Consider the following 19,624-nt stretch of genomic DNA (forward strand, 5'->3'; position numbering starts at 1 on the left):
GTTCGTTTGGGTTTGCTTATTTAGTTTTGAATTTGTGATTCATTGTCTGCCATGAACTCCAGTAGCTAATTGCATCTTGATTAGGGACGATATTGATGTCCGAAATATGAACTCCAATTGATATTTAAACTGCATGTTTCTTGCAATTATATTGTTATTGCTCATTCTCTACTATGCTAAAAGTGTTTAAGAATTTATTTCTCAATCGTTTAAGTTGCAAATTGAATGGTTGTTTGATGATTCTATTGCTAATTCGAGTCTTCTTCGACCCGTAATTGTCTAGATGTTCCGAGTACAAGTAGTAATACGTGGATATTAATGATGGGATTTTGTTAAATATCCACGTGTAGAGATTGACACTAGTAGATGAGTCGAGCCTATGTATTTGTCACTAGGAATAGCCTATCTCACGGAACTTAATGCATTTTTTTAAGTCACACCTAGAGAGCGTACTTCTAGGAAACTTGGAAAGTAGAATCCGGTAGTCGAGCGCTTCCGTATCCGGTGACCTTAGGAGATAATAACGGAATAGTTGAGCGTACTAACTATTCTAGGGTTGTTAGTAACAAGGTACTTTGCAGAAACTAGTTATATCAATAAGATTCATGTTTTGTGACTGAGAAAGAGTCTTTGATCATTCTCATCCTCATATTTGTATTAATATTCAGAAATTGAATCGACAACTTAGACTCAACTCTCCCGTAGGAATGAACCTGTTTGTCATTGTACTACTAGTTAGTGTAAGAGAAGTAAGGAATTTATTTTTGCAAGTTCGACACCTCGTCAAAATTGGCGCTGCTTCCGGGGAGCAGTCGGTAGTTTGAGTTGTTATTTAATTTTCTGTTTTTGTATATAGTTTTTATTTTTTTTATCTTTTATTTTTTTTAGCTTTTATTGATTTATCTTTTGAGAATCTTATTTTCAGGTACCACAAATCACTTGTTTTGCGTGTGCACAATTGGCAACAAGAGGTAACTCTCTAAACGAGTTGTGTGCATAAAAAGTTCGTGATGAACCCTTTTGGAAACAATACATATGGTTCACAAGACCATGCATATTATGGTAATAGTTCTGATTTTCAGTCCCACTCTTACAATAACTTCCAACCATATGTGAGATACAATCAAAACCAATATTTTGATTACGATGATTATTCTACAAGACCTTGTGATTATTCTCATACATCGCAGCAACCTTTTGGTGGTTATGTAAGTGGAAAATAAAAAGGATGGGGGAATATTTATACTTCTCATACGTTCCAATCTAGTTTTTTGCAGATGCCTAATGAATTCATGGATTTGCGAAGTACATGGAACCAGATTAACTCAACTCCCAACTTGTCGAGTTTCGTACCAAGTGAAACATATGATAGTGTATTTAGACCTGTTTCGTATCGTACTTGTGATCTTTCACCCATTCAAAGGGAAGAAACGTGGTCTAAAGAACCTATTGTGAGTAGTAGCGGAAAACGTGTTAACATAAAGAAACTCTTTAGACAATATGAGAAGTTGGAAGAAGAGGGAGCAACGGAAGAGACTCTTCAAGCAATTTCTAGGGCCATACATGATGAGGTTAACCGTCGTGTTGATAACGGAGAAGAGCCCCAAGAAGAAGATTTCGAGGATGATGAACCTTTGGAAAATATTGATAATGACGGTGTTACTAGCTCAACTCATGATTATAATGATCATTATCCTATTCAAAAGGAAGAAGTTGAGTCTAGAAACACTACAATTATTGATGGTAAGACTTATGTTGTGTATGAGAGCGATGATGATTATGACTTCTTTGTGCACCGTACCCCAAATTCAGAGATAGCCGATATTCTGAATGAGAAGTCAACTTGTGATGAAGAACATACGGATTATGATAATTTGCTTATGAAAGATTTTGATTTCTTTTTCGATGAGTAGGACTTGGTTATAGAAGAACAAGTGATTTTCTTGCCAAAAGTTTGAGTGAGAATGACGATACTTGTGATGTGAGAATGGAAGTGTCCAGCAGTACCGAGGATCCGGTAACACGCGAGGTTTTGCAAGGTTTGTCTAACCCTTTATGCGAATTTCTATCTAATGATGATCCTCCCAAACTAGAAATAGTTTCTCAAAGAGTTGTTAATCCATCTTTTAGGAAAATGCCTCATTTGGGGCTGGAATTATGTGCTTCTAAAGTTCTTTCTGAATTCTTTGCATCTACGTATCCGCTAACACCATGCAGGTTTGCCAAGAGGAACCAATAGAAGTGCCTTCCACTTATGTTTTGTATGCACTTCCGAGTGTAGAAAAGACTAAGTATAGGGGTGACTCTTGTGGGATGATAATTTCACCTTTCCCACTATTTGCTAATTTTCTTCTGAAGCTTTGGCTATATATGCAGATTTTCTTGTGGGTGGATCCCCAAATTTTCAGATTGTTGATATATGGGGAGTCTATTTTGAATGTTTCTCGTATGCGTCAATCAGATGAACAATTCCAATTCTTACTTCCTTGTATTTTTCAAGCATTCCTCTTATTCTTTTTGCAATGGTTTGAAACATTGAGGACAATGTTTGATTTAAGTGTGGGGGTAGGGTTCCATAAGAAAAAAAATTAACGTATACAAAACTCCAACTTTTAGAGATTTTTGGACAATTTAGAATAAACACTAGCCTTTCTAAGTAGATGGCATTTTTTCTTGACGGTGAGGTATATATTAGCTGAGTCGAGATTAGATGCCAACTAAATAGCTTGTTTAGTGTTTATCCTCTATTGTTCAGAAATAGCTATGAGTTGGAGTATCAGTTTATGTAATTTGTAGAGTTTGATGCCTTTGGTTTAAAAAAATAGAAAAAACAATTGCATGATAAATTTCAAAATCTAGAAACTTGTGCCTTCAGGATGACACTAAACAATATAAGTGGATGGAACCATCTTGATTGCAGGAGTTGGAGAACCCATTAACTAAAAAAAAACAGAGCTCAGGTGTTAGAAATTATATGATAGTTGTTATCATATCTCAGAATGTCACCATCTCACCTTCTGTTTTTATTTTTGCAATATTTTCTTGTTTCTCTAAGTGATTTGGTGGGTCACTAACATCGAATTGTTATTACCGCTAGGATGAAATAGAGTGATTGAGTTACTAAAAAAAAAAAAAAGACCTGACCAATTAGACCAACCGGTGTATATATAAAAAAATTGAAAAAAAAAAAAGAAAAAAATGACACTTGGATAGCAATATGTGTGTGTTCTCCCTGTCTCCGTCGCCTAAACAAGCGTGGAATGCAGGATCCACGGGAATAACCATGTAATCTGCTGACAAGAAGCATGCACTTGGATCCAAAAGATTTTAAAAAAAAAGGGTGAAAAAAGAAAAAGGAAAAAAAAGTTATTATTATTATTGTTCAATTAATAAATCGACCGCTGGTTCCCTTGTATTTGCCAGTCGAGTTGATCTAGAATTAGGATTATCGATCACTGGTTCCCGTGTATATGCCAGTTGAGTTGATATCAGTATTCAGACCAGTATCTCAATCCATTAGGATTCATAGGTTCATCTTGGCAGTGAGCTTCAGACATATATGGGAAACGCCATTCACTTTAGTCAACATCGCAACCATCTATCTCTATATCCATCTTCTTAATCTATCCATCTGTGATTGTGGTTAGTTAGATTCCGAGTATTGTGGTTTGTTCGACTTTCTGAGTAGAGCTTTGTTTACTTATATATGAATTGGATTTGCATCAAGGTACCTCCTCCTGTAGTCATTTTGGACTTGTTCATAGATTTTTCACATGTAGCTGGAATTTGGAGTAAAAGGTGTTGTAGGGACACCTAGGGGTTTAAAGGCCTGTTATTCATGCTAAGAATGGTCGTAGCCTCGAAGAAACGGAGTTATTGTATTTTAGTTTTGTTTTGTTTGCTCGAGGACTAGCAAAGATAAAGTGTGGGGGAATTTGATAAGTGCCTAAAAAACATCTTTTGAATGTTGATTTCTTTTGCTTTTCTTAGTTATTTCTCTTGTATTTTTGTATATTACGCTTTGTTTTTATTTTGTAGGTGTTTTGGACTCATTCCAGTAAAGAAACAACTGCAAAAGGGAAAAGAATGTCATTTTAAAGCCAAGTGCTATCGGGAGCCCAGCAGAGGATAAGGGACAACCATCTGAAGGTTCATTAAAGACAGACTACTGTTCATATAAGGGGTGCCACGTTTCCTTTTTCCTACAAACAGAAGCTGGATACGACCACTTCTTTACATCTCCAGGCCCGTTCTTCAGTCCACTGCCGTAGTTCCTTTTTGACTAAACCAGGGGTTGTTGCCGGCGTAAACATAGTTCTTGTGATTGTTTGCTAAGGTTACTCGAGATTGCGACTTTAAGATAGAAACTGGAGGAAATCAGTAGTGTTGGGACAGAACTTGAGTTTTATTCCAGCTGGAAATCCAGGGAAGAAGAAGGAGCAACTGCCTTTGATTTGTGATGTTAAGTGGATGAGAAACTGAAATGTTTTGTGTATTGAATGATCAAAACCCATGGGTTTGTGTTGAATTTGTCGCAGGGAAGGAGATATTGAGAGTTCAGGAATCACAGCAAGCTGCAATCTATATCATCAGAAGAACGCACATTATGCGCTTCATAAAATGCGTGAACAACAAGTTCTCACTGTCAGATCCTGCTGTGGCTAAATCATGGGTGCAGTTGTTGTTTCCAGCAGGATGAGATGTTTTCACAGCTAAATATAGCAACACAGAATACTCGAGTTCAATCATATTTGAATATGGATGCCGAGAAGTTAGGCTGTGAAGAGAGTTTATGAGCCAACAAAACAGGGAAAAGTAAGCTTTCTGCAGTTAAATTTATGATGAACGCCAAGCTCTCAACTGTACCAAGTTTTCCGTTAGCCAACCAAAGTTCATAGCTAGCCACGGCTCGATGCCAGGGGAGTAAAGCATGTTGGTTCAATGGGTGTTTACAAGGGTTACTTTAGGCTCGAGTTGGACAGTGTTGAAGTGCCAAGTTCAGCTGTAATGAGCCTCGTGGTTGTGGGTATGTACCAAGAGTCAGAAGACAGTTAGAAGTCGAGACAGAGACGGAGTTTAGAAACCAATTTGTCATGGCCTGGGGCAGTAATTGGTTGTCGAGAAACCAGTTAAAGAAAGTAGTTTTCTGTCCATTGATTCCTGGAGGAGAAGATTGAAGCTAATTAGAGTCGGTGAATGAATGGGAGATTTGGGTCTTTATCAGATTCGCAAATACAGGAAGACAAAGGTTTTGAGCTATAAAAGGAAGACCTAAAAAGACTACAGATCATCATCTCATACCCCATACATCAGGCGACTGTTTTCATCTCAACAGAGAAGAGCTCTCTGCTCCTCTCCAATCCATTACCACCTGCATCTCCATCTGCATATCATAAACCACCTGCATCTCCACCACAGCCATCATCCATTCATACCACCACCAACAGTAGCAGCTGGAGTTCAGTTCAGTTCCATCCTCCATCACCAGAACCTGTGTGCATCTGCATCCAGTTAATCTCCCCCATCTCAACAGCACCATCCTGCATACACATCCACCTGAATCTCCACCAGCTCCAGGCAGCAGCAAGCTTCGGCAGTTCACATACCAAAGATAGTTACAGCAGCAGTTCCTACTTCGCAGTCATTCTATCCGCCAACAGCAGAAATCGTTCGCACCTGCAGTCCATACAACACCACTTCCATCTGTTTGCTGCAACAATATCATTCCCCCATTCCACCTGCTGTTCGTTTGGGTTTGCTTATTCAGTTTTGAATTTGTGATTCATTGTCTGCCATGAACTCCAGTAGCTAATTGCATCTTGATTAGGGACGATTTTGATGTCCGAAATATGAACTCCAATTGATATTTAAACGCATGTTTCTTGCAATTATATTGTTATTGCTCATTCTCTACTATGCTAAAAGTGTTTAAGAATTTATTTCTCAATCGTTTAAGTTGCAAATTGAATGGTTGTTTGATGATTCTATTGCTAATTCGAGACTTCTTCGACCCGTAATTGTCTAGATGTTCCGAGTATAAGTAGTAATACGTGGATATTGACGATGGGATTTTGTTAAATATCCATGTGTAGAGATTGACACTAGTAGATGAGTCGAGCCTATGTATTTGTCACTAGGAATAGCCTATCTCACGGAACTTAATGCATTTTTTTAAGTCACACCTAGAGAGCGTACTTCTAGGAAACTTGGAAAGTAAAATCCGGTAGTCGAGCGCTTCCGTATCCGGTGACCTTAGGAGATAATAACGGAATAGTTGAGCGTACTAACTATTCTAGGGTTGTTAGTAACAAGGTACTTTGCAGAAACTAGTTATATCAATAAGATTCATGTTTTGTGACTGAGAAAAAGTCTTTGATCATTTTTATCCTCATATTTGCATTAAAATTCAGAAATTGAATCGACAACTTAGACTCAACTCTCCCGTAGGAACGAACCTGCTTGTCATTGTACTACTAGTTAGTGTAAGAGAAGTAAGGAATTTATTTTTGCGAGTTCGACACCTCGTCATGATATTTCGATATCAATTCTCCCTGGAAGAAAATGCAAACATATTGGAGAAGTGGATGCGAAATTTGAGGTAAGAATCTTGTTAGTTAACAAAATTTGTGGTTTCCTCGTTAACAAAATTTCTGGTATCTGTGTTATTTCTTTTCCGCATTATATTTTCTATATAATAGAAATATCACAGGTTGTGCGTAGTTCAATCAATCAGATAATCCAACCTTTGGTTGTTGATATAAATTGATTGACACTTGAACATTGGTCTTTGCTACCGTTCAAGTTGTTTCACATAATAATCAGGCTCGCGGATTTCTATTTGTTTGATTTGTTGATTACATTGTGAAACAGAGATACAACTGTTGGATATATATCCTTTGATTGAGTCTGGCTGTCTAGTTGATTCTCTTGGAATTATATTGGAGTTTGTCCATACAGATTTCCTAAACGAAATATTGGGTGAGGTTGTTAGATCCCCACTTTTTAAATTGGTATCAGAGCCAGGCAAATACGTTAAGACCTCATAAGTCTGTGTTTGAAGCATATTATTTTTATGGACGAGTCTATATCTAATAACGTACCAGTTCATAAATTACCGTATGATTTTCAAAGCTTGGATTCACCTGAGAGAACTGTCACATCTAGCTCAGTATCTAAATATTCTATTAATGTAGAACCTGTTGAATTCTGGGAAACACGCCTAGAAGAACAGTTGGATGAACTTTCTAATGAAGGTGATTCAGATATTGATACAGATGTTGATGAGGAAGTTTCAGAGTATGTTAAGCTTTTGAATTCATTGGGAAAGAAAAATATGACAACTTATCATGTCACACCTTTTCTGACTAATATATGTCGTACAAATAAGAAATGAAGAAGATGTTACGCATGTGTTTATGTTTTGAATCGTTTTAACGAATCGATCCTCAAGGATTCTCAGGAAAACCTACGTATGAAGTCACTTGAATGTGATAATCTTTATCAAAAGTATTTTTTGTTGGAAGAGAAACTTGCAAAATCTGAAGTAAGGATTAACTCTCAACAAATCAGTTTTGATTACAGAGAAAGTGCTTGTCTTGTTCAAGAAAAACGCATTGAGACTGATTTAGCTGCCGCTCTTGATAAAATCAAGATGTTGGAGGAGGACTTGAAAAAGTTCAATACTAGTTCGAAAAAATTAACCACTATGCTAGGAGCAAGTAAAAATTACCGTGATACACGAGGATTAGGCTATAAGGGAATAAATGCTCCAAGTATTAGCAAAGAGGTAAAATTTGTCAAGGCTAGTGATTCTTCTCAACAAAAGGTTTCCACTGATGGAAAAAGTGAAATACCTTCACCGGCAGTTAAGGTTCGAAAGAGCAAAGTATATCAACCTCCAAAGTCAGCACACACGGATCGAGGTAAGAACATTACTTATGTTTCCCACTATTCCTGAAATAAAGGTCACTTGGAAAAGAGATGTAGTTTCCGTATAAGGAATGAGAAACTTCATCATGTTCTTGTTTGGGCATCACAAGAAGTTGTGAAACCAAGATCATATGTTAAGACTAATCCCCTTAATGTTACAGTTTATAACTTCCCAACCTTTAGGCAAAGGAATTAGTGCGGTGATAAACCTAGATTTTCCTATAAACGTCATACGAATCCTTTTCAGATCGTAACGGTTATCAAAAGGATAACTTCGTAAAGACGAAGACAAGATCCGATGCTCCCAATTAGAAAAAGACTAACTTACAAAAGGATAGTCAATCCAATTCTCTTCGGAGAAATATAGAAGAAAGTAATAGGAAGAAGGTTCATACTGTTCCTAAACGTAATCAGAAGTGGGTTCCAAAGAAAGCCAATGATGCTTTGAGAGTGAAAAAGAATGATCTCCCAGAAAATTCTTTGACTATGGAGAAGGCAGTATCCATGATGTTGGAACTTAAAAGGTTCTTTGGAAAAATGGATTTGGATGTGAAGGGTTCTAAAAGTGATATCTTTCATGATAATCCAAAAGTGAAACATAATAAGCCAATAACTATAGATGGTGGAAAATCCATAGTTACGGAAAAGTTTGTTTCAGTCACCTGTGGTGAGCTATACATTGTTCACCTCACCTCAACCCAACTCGATTGTGTTGTAAGTGCATCCTCACCAAGGAATGCTCTGTTAAGTATACGGTGAGGGAAGCACGAGAATTGGGGCGCACATATTGTGTTAGGTATGATATTGAATATTTGGTAAAGCCGTAGGATTCGCGACAAGATCCTTATAAAAGGTATGTCTATAAAATTGATCAAGATTTGTGTTTTATCATTTTCTTAGAGTACTTATAATGATCCACGTACCTTGCTTATCGTTCATTTCTACCTAACTTGATTTGTGTTTAAGATTCTTAAATGTTTAGGTTTGAAAATAATAGTTCGGGATGTTTGGACTTCATGGTACACATACCAGGTATGCATACCATCATTTAAAATCAAGGAATTTTAGTTTGAAAACCCATGTGAATACTTCTCCTGGTCACGGAAATTCGTTTGCAAACCGGTATGCATACTGGCCTGTAGACGTCGATTTACGGTAAACTTGTTTTGGACGTAACTTCTTCGTCCGATCTCGGAATGACCTCATTCTTTTTGCATTCTCTTCATTTTTTGAATTCTCTTCAAAATGGAGATGATAATTCTTGAATTTGGATGAGTTAAGATTGGTCTTTGTCCCGTCTCTTGTTTTTGAGTGTTGTACTCCATTTCATCGCACTTGTTCCACTTCTCTTGGACTTAGGCACTTGGATTATTGGATTACTTATCTTATAAGCTCATTTTTAGCTTTTAAAAGAATTTTATTGGTGAATCATAAAAAAGAAAGTTCAAGAATGGACAGTAGTACGCATTTCTATGGGATTCTTGAAAGTTCACAATCTTATGTGAACTATGGTGCATGGTCATTAATGACTTTGTATGTTCTTCTTTGTTAAGGAAATCCTTTTATACGCCTTTGGTATCTATTCTTGGTGTCAATCCGTGCGAAAAAGATTGATTCCATCTTTAAAGGACAAATCATATTGTATGTGCATTACGAGTTTGTCTTGATGTCTAGGAAACTTCTTATGAGAATTTATTTTTGTGTTTTAAGAAGGATAACTAGGGTTTGGAATAGCAATTATTGTGAGTACACATAGATATTGCCAACGATTTTCACCTTGCAATGTTTTTAGATTTATTTATTTAAATTCTAAAGTTTATTTGGAAGATAATTTTGCAGTATAAATCTTTATTGGTTTTATATATTGCAAAAATTGTTATGGGATATGTGTGTTTGCGTCTGTGAACTATGATTGTCCCATATATGTCAAAAGTTAAGTTTATTATATGTCGTTATGCAAATATTGATGGAAAACAGAATAAACTTTTGATAACAAAGATTAAGTCTATGATATCATTATGCAAACATTGATGAAAATAGAATGAATCTTTGAATATTACAGAGTATTGATCTTCCCCTGATCCACTTATATGTGAAAGTACTGTGCGGCTCCATAAGTTCTCTTATGTTGAGCATTTCCAATTAAATTAATCATGGGTTCTCTTATGGTTAATTTAATTGAGTTTTCTGGATACAAATTCATGTTTCATGTAATTCGTTAATGTCCAAAGAAATCCTTTTTTTCTTTTAAAAGTAAGGTCGCTCTTCTTGTTCTATCGGGAATGACATTTCATGGGGGAGAGTTCTTAATTGAACTTGTGCTTTATTGCCAAATCTTTGTGGGAAGTGCGGATGTGGAATATTGTAGGAGTTTTGCTGTACGTTTATAAACTCCTTGATGAATATACTAAGTTTCGACTATGTGAAATCATCGAAACAAAGTTGATATGTTCTCTTTTAGTCATGAAATATCTCTATGAGAATTTCATTATGATCCCACTAGTTTTCGTACCTTTACCAATTTATATTGACAAAAAGAGGGAGAATTAATATGTAGTTCACACTACAAATACATATGGTTTACAGATCATTATGTAAGGGGGAGTGGTTTTCATTCTGAGATGACGTATTGACTAAGGGGGAGTGATACATATCACTGTAGTATTATTGTCAAAGTTGTGATACAATTGGACTTTGATGTTGTATAATAATACTATGACACTGTATAACAATGATTGAGAGCTACTGTTTTCTCATTGTTATAGCTACAAATCTTCAACAACTATGATGCTGAGTTGAACACGTTCGGAATCACTGGAGTACTTGGAAGTGACGAAGATTTCGAGTATTGTTGAAGAACCAAGGAAATCAAGAATTTGGATGAGAAGCTACAAAGTTTATTTATTTTGTAATTCATATGTATTGATAGTTTTGTCACTAAAATTGACAAAGGGGAAGATTGTTAGAGCGCTTCTCGGTCGAAATCGCAAGCGTTGCTATCTCAAGCTTGTTTGTCAAGTTTAGTTTCCAAAACTATAAGTCTTGATTTCTAGTCTACTTATAGCAAAGTCTCAGATTATGATAGAGAGTGTAGTTGAGCTTTAGAATTCATGACGTTCATCGATTGAAGACGAAAAACTACTAAGGGGAGATTTTGGAACTTCATCAAGAAAAGGTATATGTGGAGACTTGAACTCATCTATCACTCAAAAGTCTATCTCTTGAGACAAATGTCGTATAGCTATATAGACTTCGATTATACACATTTGATATTTCGAGCTGAGTTTAACTCGCTTACATATTTCTCGAAATATGTATTGTTAAGCTTTTGCTTTAACCAAGTTCATCTTATATTCTTGACGAAAGTCAAAAGATGATCATGTGAAAATCTCCTTGTAACATCTTACATGATTTATGTGAGACAGTCATTTGATGTAGACTCAGAATATTTCGTATTGATCATTCGATCACTTGAAAATTGCTTTGAAGCTAATAGTTTGTGTGAGACAGCTATTGTCGTCTTCTAAGAATGTTTCAATGATTTAAATGGGATTTTAGAACAAATAACCATGATTGGATATAACACAGTTCGCGTACTCGTATGCCAAATGTTGCAAGTTATTCCAAGTCCGGGAACCATAGTATGCATACCCATATGCGTTCTGGTTGGTTAACAAAAGTCCGAGAACTTCGTATGCATACCGGTATGCTGACTGGCGTGACTTTCAAGTTCCGAGGATTTAACTGGGTTTGGTGGTATGCGTACCCGTTTGCATACTGGTGAACCCAAACTTAGTCCGGCCATTTAGGTGTGCGTACTCGTATGCATACTTGAGTAGGTTATGTTCTAAAATCGGTTTGTTCATGAACTAATACATTTATATAATAAGGAATGCAATCTTTTGTAAATCGTGGTTATAATGTTCATGAATTGATTCGAATGAATCAAAATTGATTTTGCTTCATTTGTGTCTTGTATACTTCTATGAGAATATACACAATTGAACAACTCTAGAACTAGTTTCATTTGAGTCATTTGAACTAGTTATGGTTAAGATAAATATGGTTGATATGAAGTGATCATATGGCTAACTTCGGTTAACTATTGTTGAGCCAACAAGGTGTACATGTTTAGGTAAGGTTACTCATATCTAAATGAAGTAACTTTTCATTTGTGTGTAACAAGCTAAGTTTGATATAACGGTTGAAAGATATTCGCTTGAATCTAATCAGGTTTTCATCTAATGGTGAATATTGAATGCTTTGTTACCAAGGTAACATTGATTGCAAACCCTGATTTGAAGACTATATAAAGGAGAATTCTAGAAATTGGGAAACCTAATCCCCATACCTCGTGTGTAATACTAGTTGCGAGTAGAGTCAATTATCCTTTAACCTTAGGTTTTTCCAAAACCCAGTTGGTTAACGACTTAAAGACTTCATTAGGATTGTGAATCCAGACCCAACTATTTTCTTTGTAGTTGCGTGTTCTGATCTTGCTATTTTATGTTGTGTTGAGTACTATCTTCTATAAGATTTGCTCGAGATTTAATCTCCGATAAGCAAGATAAAAAGTAGTCACAAACATCTTCGTCTCATCGTTTGTGATTCCACAATATCTTGTTTCGCTACCATACGATTAAGATTATTGTGAGGTGATTAATATTACTAGACTGTTCTTCGGGAATATAAGTCTTGTGTATCAATTGGTTCCTGTTCACCTTGATTTATCAAAAGACGGAACAAAATACATAAGTATTTCTGTGGGAGACATATTTATCTATTCAATAGACTTTTCTGTATGAGACAGATTGGTTTATCAAGTCTTCGACTTTGGATCGTAGCAACTCTTAGTTGTGGGTAAGATCAGCTAACAGAATCAAGGCGCAGAGTCCTGCTGGGATTCAGAGGCGTAAGGAATGCGACTGTACCTTGATCAGTGTGAGATTGGTTAGGGCTCAACTACATTCCAGTTCGAAGTTAGCTTGGAGTAGGCTAGTGTCTGTAGCGACTTAATACAGTATGGTGTCCAAATATGGACTAGATCCCAGACTTTTTCTGCATTTGCGGTTTCCTCGTTACCAAAATTTCTGGTGTCTGTGTTATTTCTTTTCCGCATTATATTTTTTATATAATTGAAATATCATAGGTTGTGCATAGTTCAATCAATCAGATAATCCAACCTTTGGTTGTTGATATAAATGATTGACACTGGAACATTGGTCTTTGGTACCGTTCAAGTTGTTTCACATAATAATCAGGATCGCGGATTTCTATCTATTTCATTTGTTGATTACATTGTGAAACAGAGATATAACTCTTGGATGTATTTCCATTGATTGAGTCTGTCTGTCTAGTTGATTCTCTTGGAATTATATTGGAGTTTGTCCATACAGATTACCTAAACGAAATATTGGGTGAGGTTGTTAGACCCCCACTTTTTCACCTACTATCACAAGTATTGTGAATTATTTGATGATGCATTCCTGGTAGTTGCATTCTATATTTAAAATTAAAATGATTTTTTGGTTCAACAATCCAAACCAAAGAAGGATTTATTTGATTTACTAAATACTTAAGTTTATCTTTGGCCTTAGTTCTCTTAAGACCTCTGACATTCCAAAAAATTACTCTCATAGAGAAAGTTTTTTTATTTTAGACGACATGTTAGTCAAAAGCATAGTGGCAGCCAATCACATGGACGATCTCCGAGACATTTTTCAAACAACGAAGAAGTATAAAATGAGGGTTAACCCATCCAAATGTGCTTTCTGGGTGACCTCGGGAAAATTTCTGGGATACATAGTTACAGACCAAGGAATTGAAGCAGATCCCGATAAGGTCAGGGCCATCTTGGAGATGTCATCTCCGGTAACAGTTAAAGACGTGCAAAAGTTGAACGGGTGCTTGGCGGCCCTAGGGCACTTTATCTCGCGATCATCCGACAAATGCAAGGATTATTCGGAACACTGAGAAAGGGTGAGAATTTCAAATGGAGCGAACAATGCGAGGAAGCATTCCAAAAACTTCAACAGCATCTCGGGAGTCTACACGTGCTATAAAGACCCAAGCCCGAAGAAGTGCTTACACTGTATCTTGGAGCTACAGCCTGTGCTATCAGCGCGGTACTGGTCACGAATGTTGGAGCGGAAGAAAAACCGGTGTACTTCATTAGTAAAACCATGAGCCCAACAGAAAATAATTATACAAAAATCGAACAACTGATACTTGCGTTAGTATTTGCAACACAAAATTGCGGACGTACTTTCAGACCCACAGGATCAAGGTACTAACAAAGTCCTCTACCGAGTCAGTACTCGACAGTGCAGCAAGATCGGGACGAATATCCAAGTGAGGTGCTCAAATTAAGCAGTTTAACGTCTTCTACGAAATGAGGAAAGCCGTCACAACATAGGCGGTGGCGGATTTCCTTGTTGATTTTCCCCTTGGTGAGGAGGAAAAAGTAGAGGATATCCCGGGCATGGAAGAAGATAGGGACGACCCCTCCGACTTTCTCGAGACCTGCACCCCGACACGATGGGAAGTGATCATTGATGGATCATCAAACAAGGACGATTCGGGACTGGGGTTGGTCTTCACAACGCCGAAAGGGAAGAAGATAGTTCACTCATTTAGGATTGAGTTCGAAGCAACCAACAATGTCACTAAGTATGAAGCGCTAATACATGCTTTAAGGCTAATTGTAGAATTGGGACTTGAGGAGGTGAGACTAACCGGTGACTCACAGCTGGTGGTTCGAAAAATTAGTGGAGAATATGCTGCTCATGACCCGATACTTCACTGGAAGCTAGCAAAGTTCTATATTGACCAGATTCCCAACATCAAGTTCCGACATATTTGCAGAAGAGACAACCGGCATGCGGATTCCCTGACATACATCGCGTCTATATTAACGGACCCGAGCATTGAAGCTATACAAATCGAAAGATTATTAATGCCATCAACACTCGAAGAAGGGGATATGGAAATAAAAATGGTAGTTTCCACAGCTGATAGATACGAGGCGGGAGATTGGAGAAAACCGATTCACTAATATTTAGAGTCGGGAGAATACCAAAAGGGCGAGCCGAAGCTAACAAAATTAAAAGCAAAGCAGCAGGTTATGAGTTGCGAGAAGGCATATTTTACAAGAGATCATATATGTGACCACTTCTAAGGTGTTTGAGCAAAGAGGAAGGACATTCGATCCTAAATGAGCTGTATTATGGTGGTGCTGGTAATCATAGTTCGGGACGAAGCCTATCAGCAAGAGCCAAAATGATGGGGTATTTCTGTCCCTATATGTGTGAAGATGTGAAGCACATGGCAATTATTTGTGATGAATGTCAAAAGTTTGGAAGAATATACAAGCTCTGTTAGTATTGTTGAACTCAGTGGTGATCCGTTGGCCCTTTGCTAAATGGGGCACTAACATTGTGGGACCACTGCTTGTCGGGTCGGGACAAAGAAAATACTTGATAGTAGCAACGGATTACTTCACTAAATGGGTCGAATCTACAACATTAAGGAATATTCGAGATAAAGACGTATTTCAGTTCATCTTTGAGCACATTATTTGTCGCTTCGGAATTCCCGCAACTATCGTGTCGGATAACGGGAAATAAATACAAGGAAAGAACATAGATATGTTATTCAACACTTATAACATCAGGAAGAGTAAATCTACGCCCATTTACCCACAAAGTAATGGGCAAGCTGAGATCACCAACAAGACGATAGCGGATAATCTAAAAAAGAAGCTGGACGGGGAAGTATGGCGAGTGGTGTAAAGAACTGCATAATGTCCTATGGGCCTATCGAATAACCCGAAGGGAGTCCACGGGTCTCTCACCTTTCATGCTTACTATGGAACCGAAGCAATTCTCCCAACAGAAGCAATGATACCCACTACAAGAACGGAAGAATGGATGCGAAATCTATCGTCAGATTTGATCCTAGCTAAACTCGATGATTTGGAAGAAACAAGAGAACTATCCCTCCAAAAAATGGAGAACTACCAAATACGGTTGCAACGTAAGTACAACAAAAAAGTCCGCCCGAGAGAATTTCATCCGGGGCAATTGGTGTTGAAAGAATTACCTAAGAATGAGCGAGACAAAAAGGGAGGAAAATTGGAAGCCAGGTGGGGCGGACCATACACCATTGTATCAAAAGTCGGAGAAGGGGCGTACAAGATACTAAAACCTGACGGTACTCTGAAAGAACGATCATGGGACGTGGGACATTTGGAACTATACCACCCATGAGAGGTGGAAATGCAGGTATATATGATACCTCCTCATTCAAATCCTTTTATTATCCACAAGAGATAGATAAGGAAAATGAAATATGCGACTAATAGTCATTCGTACTCGGGGCGATGGCAATGTGCAAGTGCCGAGGTGCTTACACTTGAATGGTCGTTTTGAACTCAGGGCGACGATAATGTTAAAGTACCGAGGCGACTTACACTCGACGGACTATTCAAAATCGGGGCGACGACAGTGTGCAAGTGCGAAGGTAGTCTAAGAGTTCTGGTGGTTGGAATGCAGTGAACAAAGGTTATTAGGACACGAATCCATGATAGCCGAGCAACCTACCTATATATGAAAGGTTGCTCCCATTGCAAGTGACCAGATTCACTTGATCCAGGATAGTCGATTGATGGCTAACTATGACGCCGCAACCTAATCACATGCTTAGTTAATATGATTACAACCTAATTGAAGCCTCAAATCTAGATTACCAAACTTAAGAACCGTAATCACATAAACTAAACCAGATACAAACCCTAACCCTCTGATATTATAAAAGTGAAAATCTCTCAGGTGATATGAATACAATAATGTGTTGTTTTACAGAATAAATAAAGAATACATATAAATAAATGATTCATAACATCTCTAAACATCTCTACAAGCTTTAAGCTACGAAAATGGATATCTTCACGTGCACTATTTCTTCTGATTACATGAAACTGGAGTGGGAATAAGTGAGCACATCATCCCAAAGGGGTGCCCCATGGAAACATATAACTTTCAGGCAATCACTAACATGCTCACGGTTCTAAATAATGACAATTTACAGAAACAAGAAGAAAATAAACATTCGGCATGTCATGCATCATGAAGCAAGTGTTACTATAACCTCGCCGAACTCACTGGAGAAGACGACGCGAGAACAACCCCAAATCAATAATGATAATATCCTCCACATAAAGTGTTCGCCCAAGTCATGATTCAGAATATTACCATCAAGACCGGAAAGTTAAACAAACAAGCCTGATATGCCAACGAGTGGTTTCCCCAAAGTAAATAATATATATAATATCTAATCGGCTTACCCCAACCTACTGACGTAATATTCAACCGGATTTCCCCAACCTAATAACATAGTAAAATTAAAATGTGTAATATTCAATCGTCTTTCCACGGTCTACTAAGAAAGTAAAGTGCGTAATATTCAACCGTCTTTCCCCGGCCTACATAGAACTTAGCAAGAAACCGTCGGGAAAACACGGTCACTCTTTGCGGGGAAATCACACAATGGATACTAAGCACACCCAGTTAAATTCATTACAAACCATCAAGCATAATATGTATACGAGTGTTCTCCCATGTATAACTAAAATGTAAAGTGCGTAATATTCAACAGGATTTCCCCGGCCTACATAGAACTTAGCAAGGATCTGCGGGGAAACTACAGGCACTCCTTGCGGGGGAATAACAAACACACACATTTACATTCATTGCAAACATTTTTATATACAAAATACATGAATAATACATCATGCTCGCGTATCAAAGAAAGCTTAATGATTACAAGAAGGTTACAGAGTTCCCACCTGATTTGATGACAGGCCATGTCTACCTCGAGATCCACGATCCACTGGTTCATCCTTTGAATCGATCGTTGTTAATATAGACGGATTATTAATCACACAAGCATTCTAAGAGATTAGCCAAAAGACTCATATAAGACTCGTATCATAATTTCTTACAATTATGTAGTTATAAGCTAAGTGAACTATCTAATGGTTCTAAGTCCATTTATGGTTCTACACCTTTTCATTATCTATATTTAGCACATCTAAAGGTTTACTAATTTAATTAGGTTGCTTCTATGGTCCACTTGACATGTCTTATGAATATCTACAACTTTGTAGAATGAACCAAATATTAATTTAGACCACAAGAGGTCCAATTCATGTTCAATAGAAACCTGGTTCTAGGTCCAAGCCTACTAAACCTTCCCAAAAATCCAAGGTCCAGTCAATCTAAGTTAACTAACAGTCAATAACGATCATAAATGAGATTCAACTAACAGTCAACGTCAATCAAAGGTTAAGTCTGAAAAAGCGGGGGTACAACAACCACACCCAATATTTCGATTAGCAATCTGTATGAACTAACTCCAATATACTTTGAAGAGAATCAACTAGACTCAATCTTAATAAAGTATATCAAAGAGTTATATCTCTCTTTCTCGATTCAATTCTTACTCAAGAAAATAGAAATCTGTGAATCTAATTGAATACAAGAGAAATCACTTGAACGGTACCAAAGACCAATGTTCAAGTATCAATCAATTTCAATCAACAACCAAAGGTCGGATTTCCAATTGATTGATGATTCTAACGCACAACCTGTGATATTTCAATTATATAACAAAATATAATGCGGAAAAGAAATAACACAGACACCAGAATTTTGTTAACGAGGAAACCGCAAATGCAGAAAAACCCGGGGACCTAGTCCATATTGAACACACACTGTATTAAGACGCTACAGATACTATCCTGCTACAAACTAACTTCGGTCTGGACTGTAGCTGAACCCTAATAAATCTCACACTGATTCAAGGTACAGTTGCGCTCCTTACGTCTCTGATCCAAACAGGATACTAGGCACTTGATTCCCTTAGCTGATCTCACCCACAACTAAGAGTTTCTACGACCTAAAGTCGAAGACTTGATAAACAAATATGTCTCACACAGAAAAGTCTATAGAATTGAATAAATATGTCTCCCACAGAAATACCCATGAGTTTGTTCCGTCTTTTGATAAATCAAGGTGAATATAAACTAATTGATAAATCAGACTTATATTCCCGAAGAACAACCTAGTATTATCCATCACCTCACAATAATCTAAATTGTATGGTAGTGAAACCAGATATTGTGGAATCACAAACGATGAGACGAAGATGTTTGTGATTTCTTTTTATCTTGCCCTATCGGAGATATAATCTCAAGCCGATTATTCAGTTGAACTCGTACGATAGAAAATGGCAAGATCAGATCGCTCAACTACAAGAAAAGTAGTTTCGTCTGGCTTCACAATCCCAATGAAGTCTTTCATTCGTTAACCTACATGGTCTCGAGAAGAAACCTAAGGTTTAAGGAGAATCGACTCTAGCAAACCAACTAGTATCACACAAGAGGTGTGGGGATTAGTTTTTCCAAATGCTAGATGTCTCCTTCATATAGTTTTCAAATCATGGTTTGCAATCTAAGTTACCTTGGTAACAAAGTATTCAATTTTCATCCTTAGATGAAAAACCTGATTCAACCAATGTAATATCTTTCAACCGTTAGATCAAAACTTAGCTTGTCACACACACAAATTAAATGTATTAATTTAGGTTTGAGTAACCGTACTTAAATGTGTACACTTAGTTGGTTCACAAATAGTTA

At 37.2% G+C, this 19,624-nt stretch overlaps 1 protein-coding gene across 1 annotated transcript; it reads left to right on the plus strand.

Moving 5' to 3' along the window:
• Positions 1 to 793: 793 nt before the first annotated feature.
• Positions 794 to 2,390, plus strand: LOC113301582. Its single transcript, XM_026550359.1, has 2 exons — positions 794 to 971; positions 1,268 to 2,390. The coding sequence occupies exon 2, from the start codon at positions 1,278 to 1,280 to the stop codon at positions 1,911 to 1,913; it is 636 nt and encodes a 211-aa protein (XP_026406144.1). The 5' UTR covers positions 794 to 971; positions 1,268 to 1,277; the 3' UTR covers positions 1,914 to 2,390.
• The last annotated feature ends 17,234 nt before the right edge of the window (positions 2,391 to 19,624 follow it).

Source organism: Papaver somniferum, chromosome 8 (genome assembly GCF_003573695.1).
Source record: "Papaver somniferum cultivar HN1 chromosome 8, ASM357369v1, whole genome shotgun sequence".
NCBI classification, from domain to species: domain Eukaryota; kingdom Viridiplantae; phylum Streptophyta; class Magnoliopsida; order Ranunculales; family Papaveraceae; genus Papaver; species Papaver somniferum.

Bases quoted from the DNA above. Each gene is read 5' to 3' on its own strand.
- LOC113301582 (XM_026550359.1), top strand. From the start codon at position 1,278: ATGCCTAATGAATTCATGGATTTGCGAAGTACATGGAACCAGATTAAC.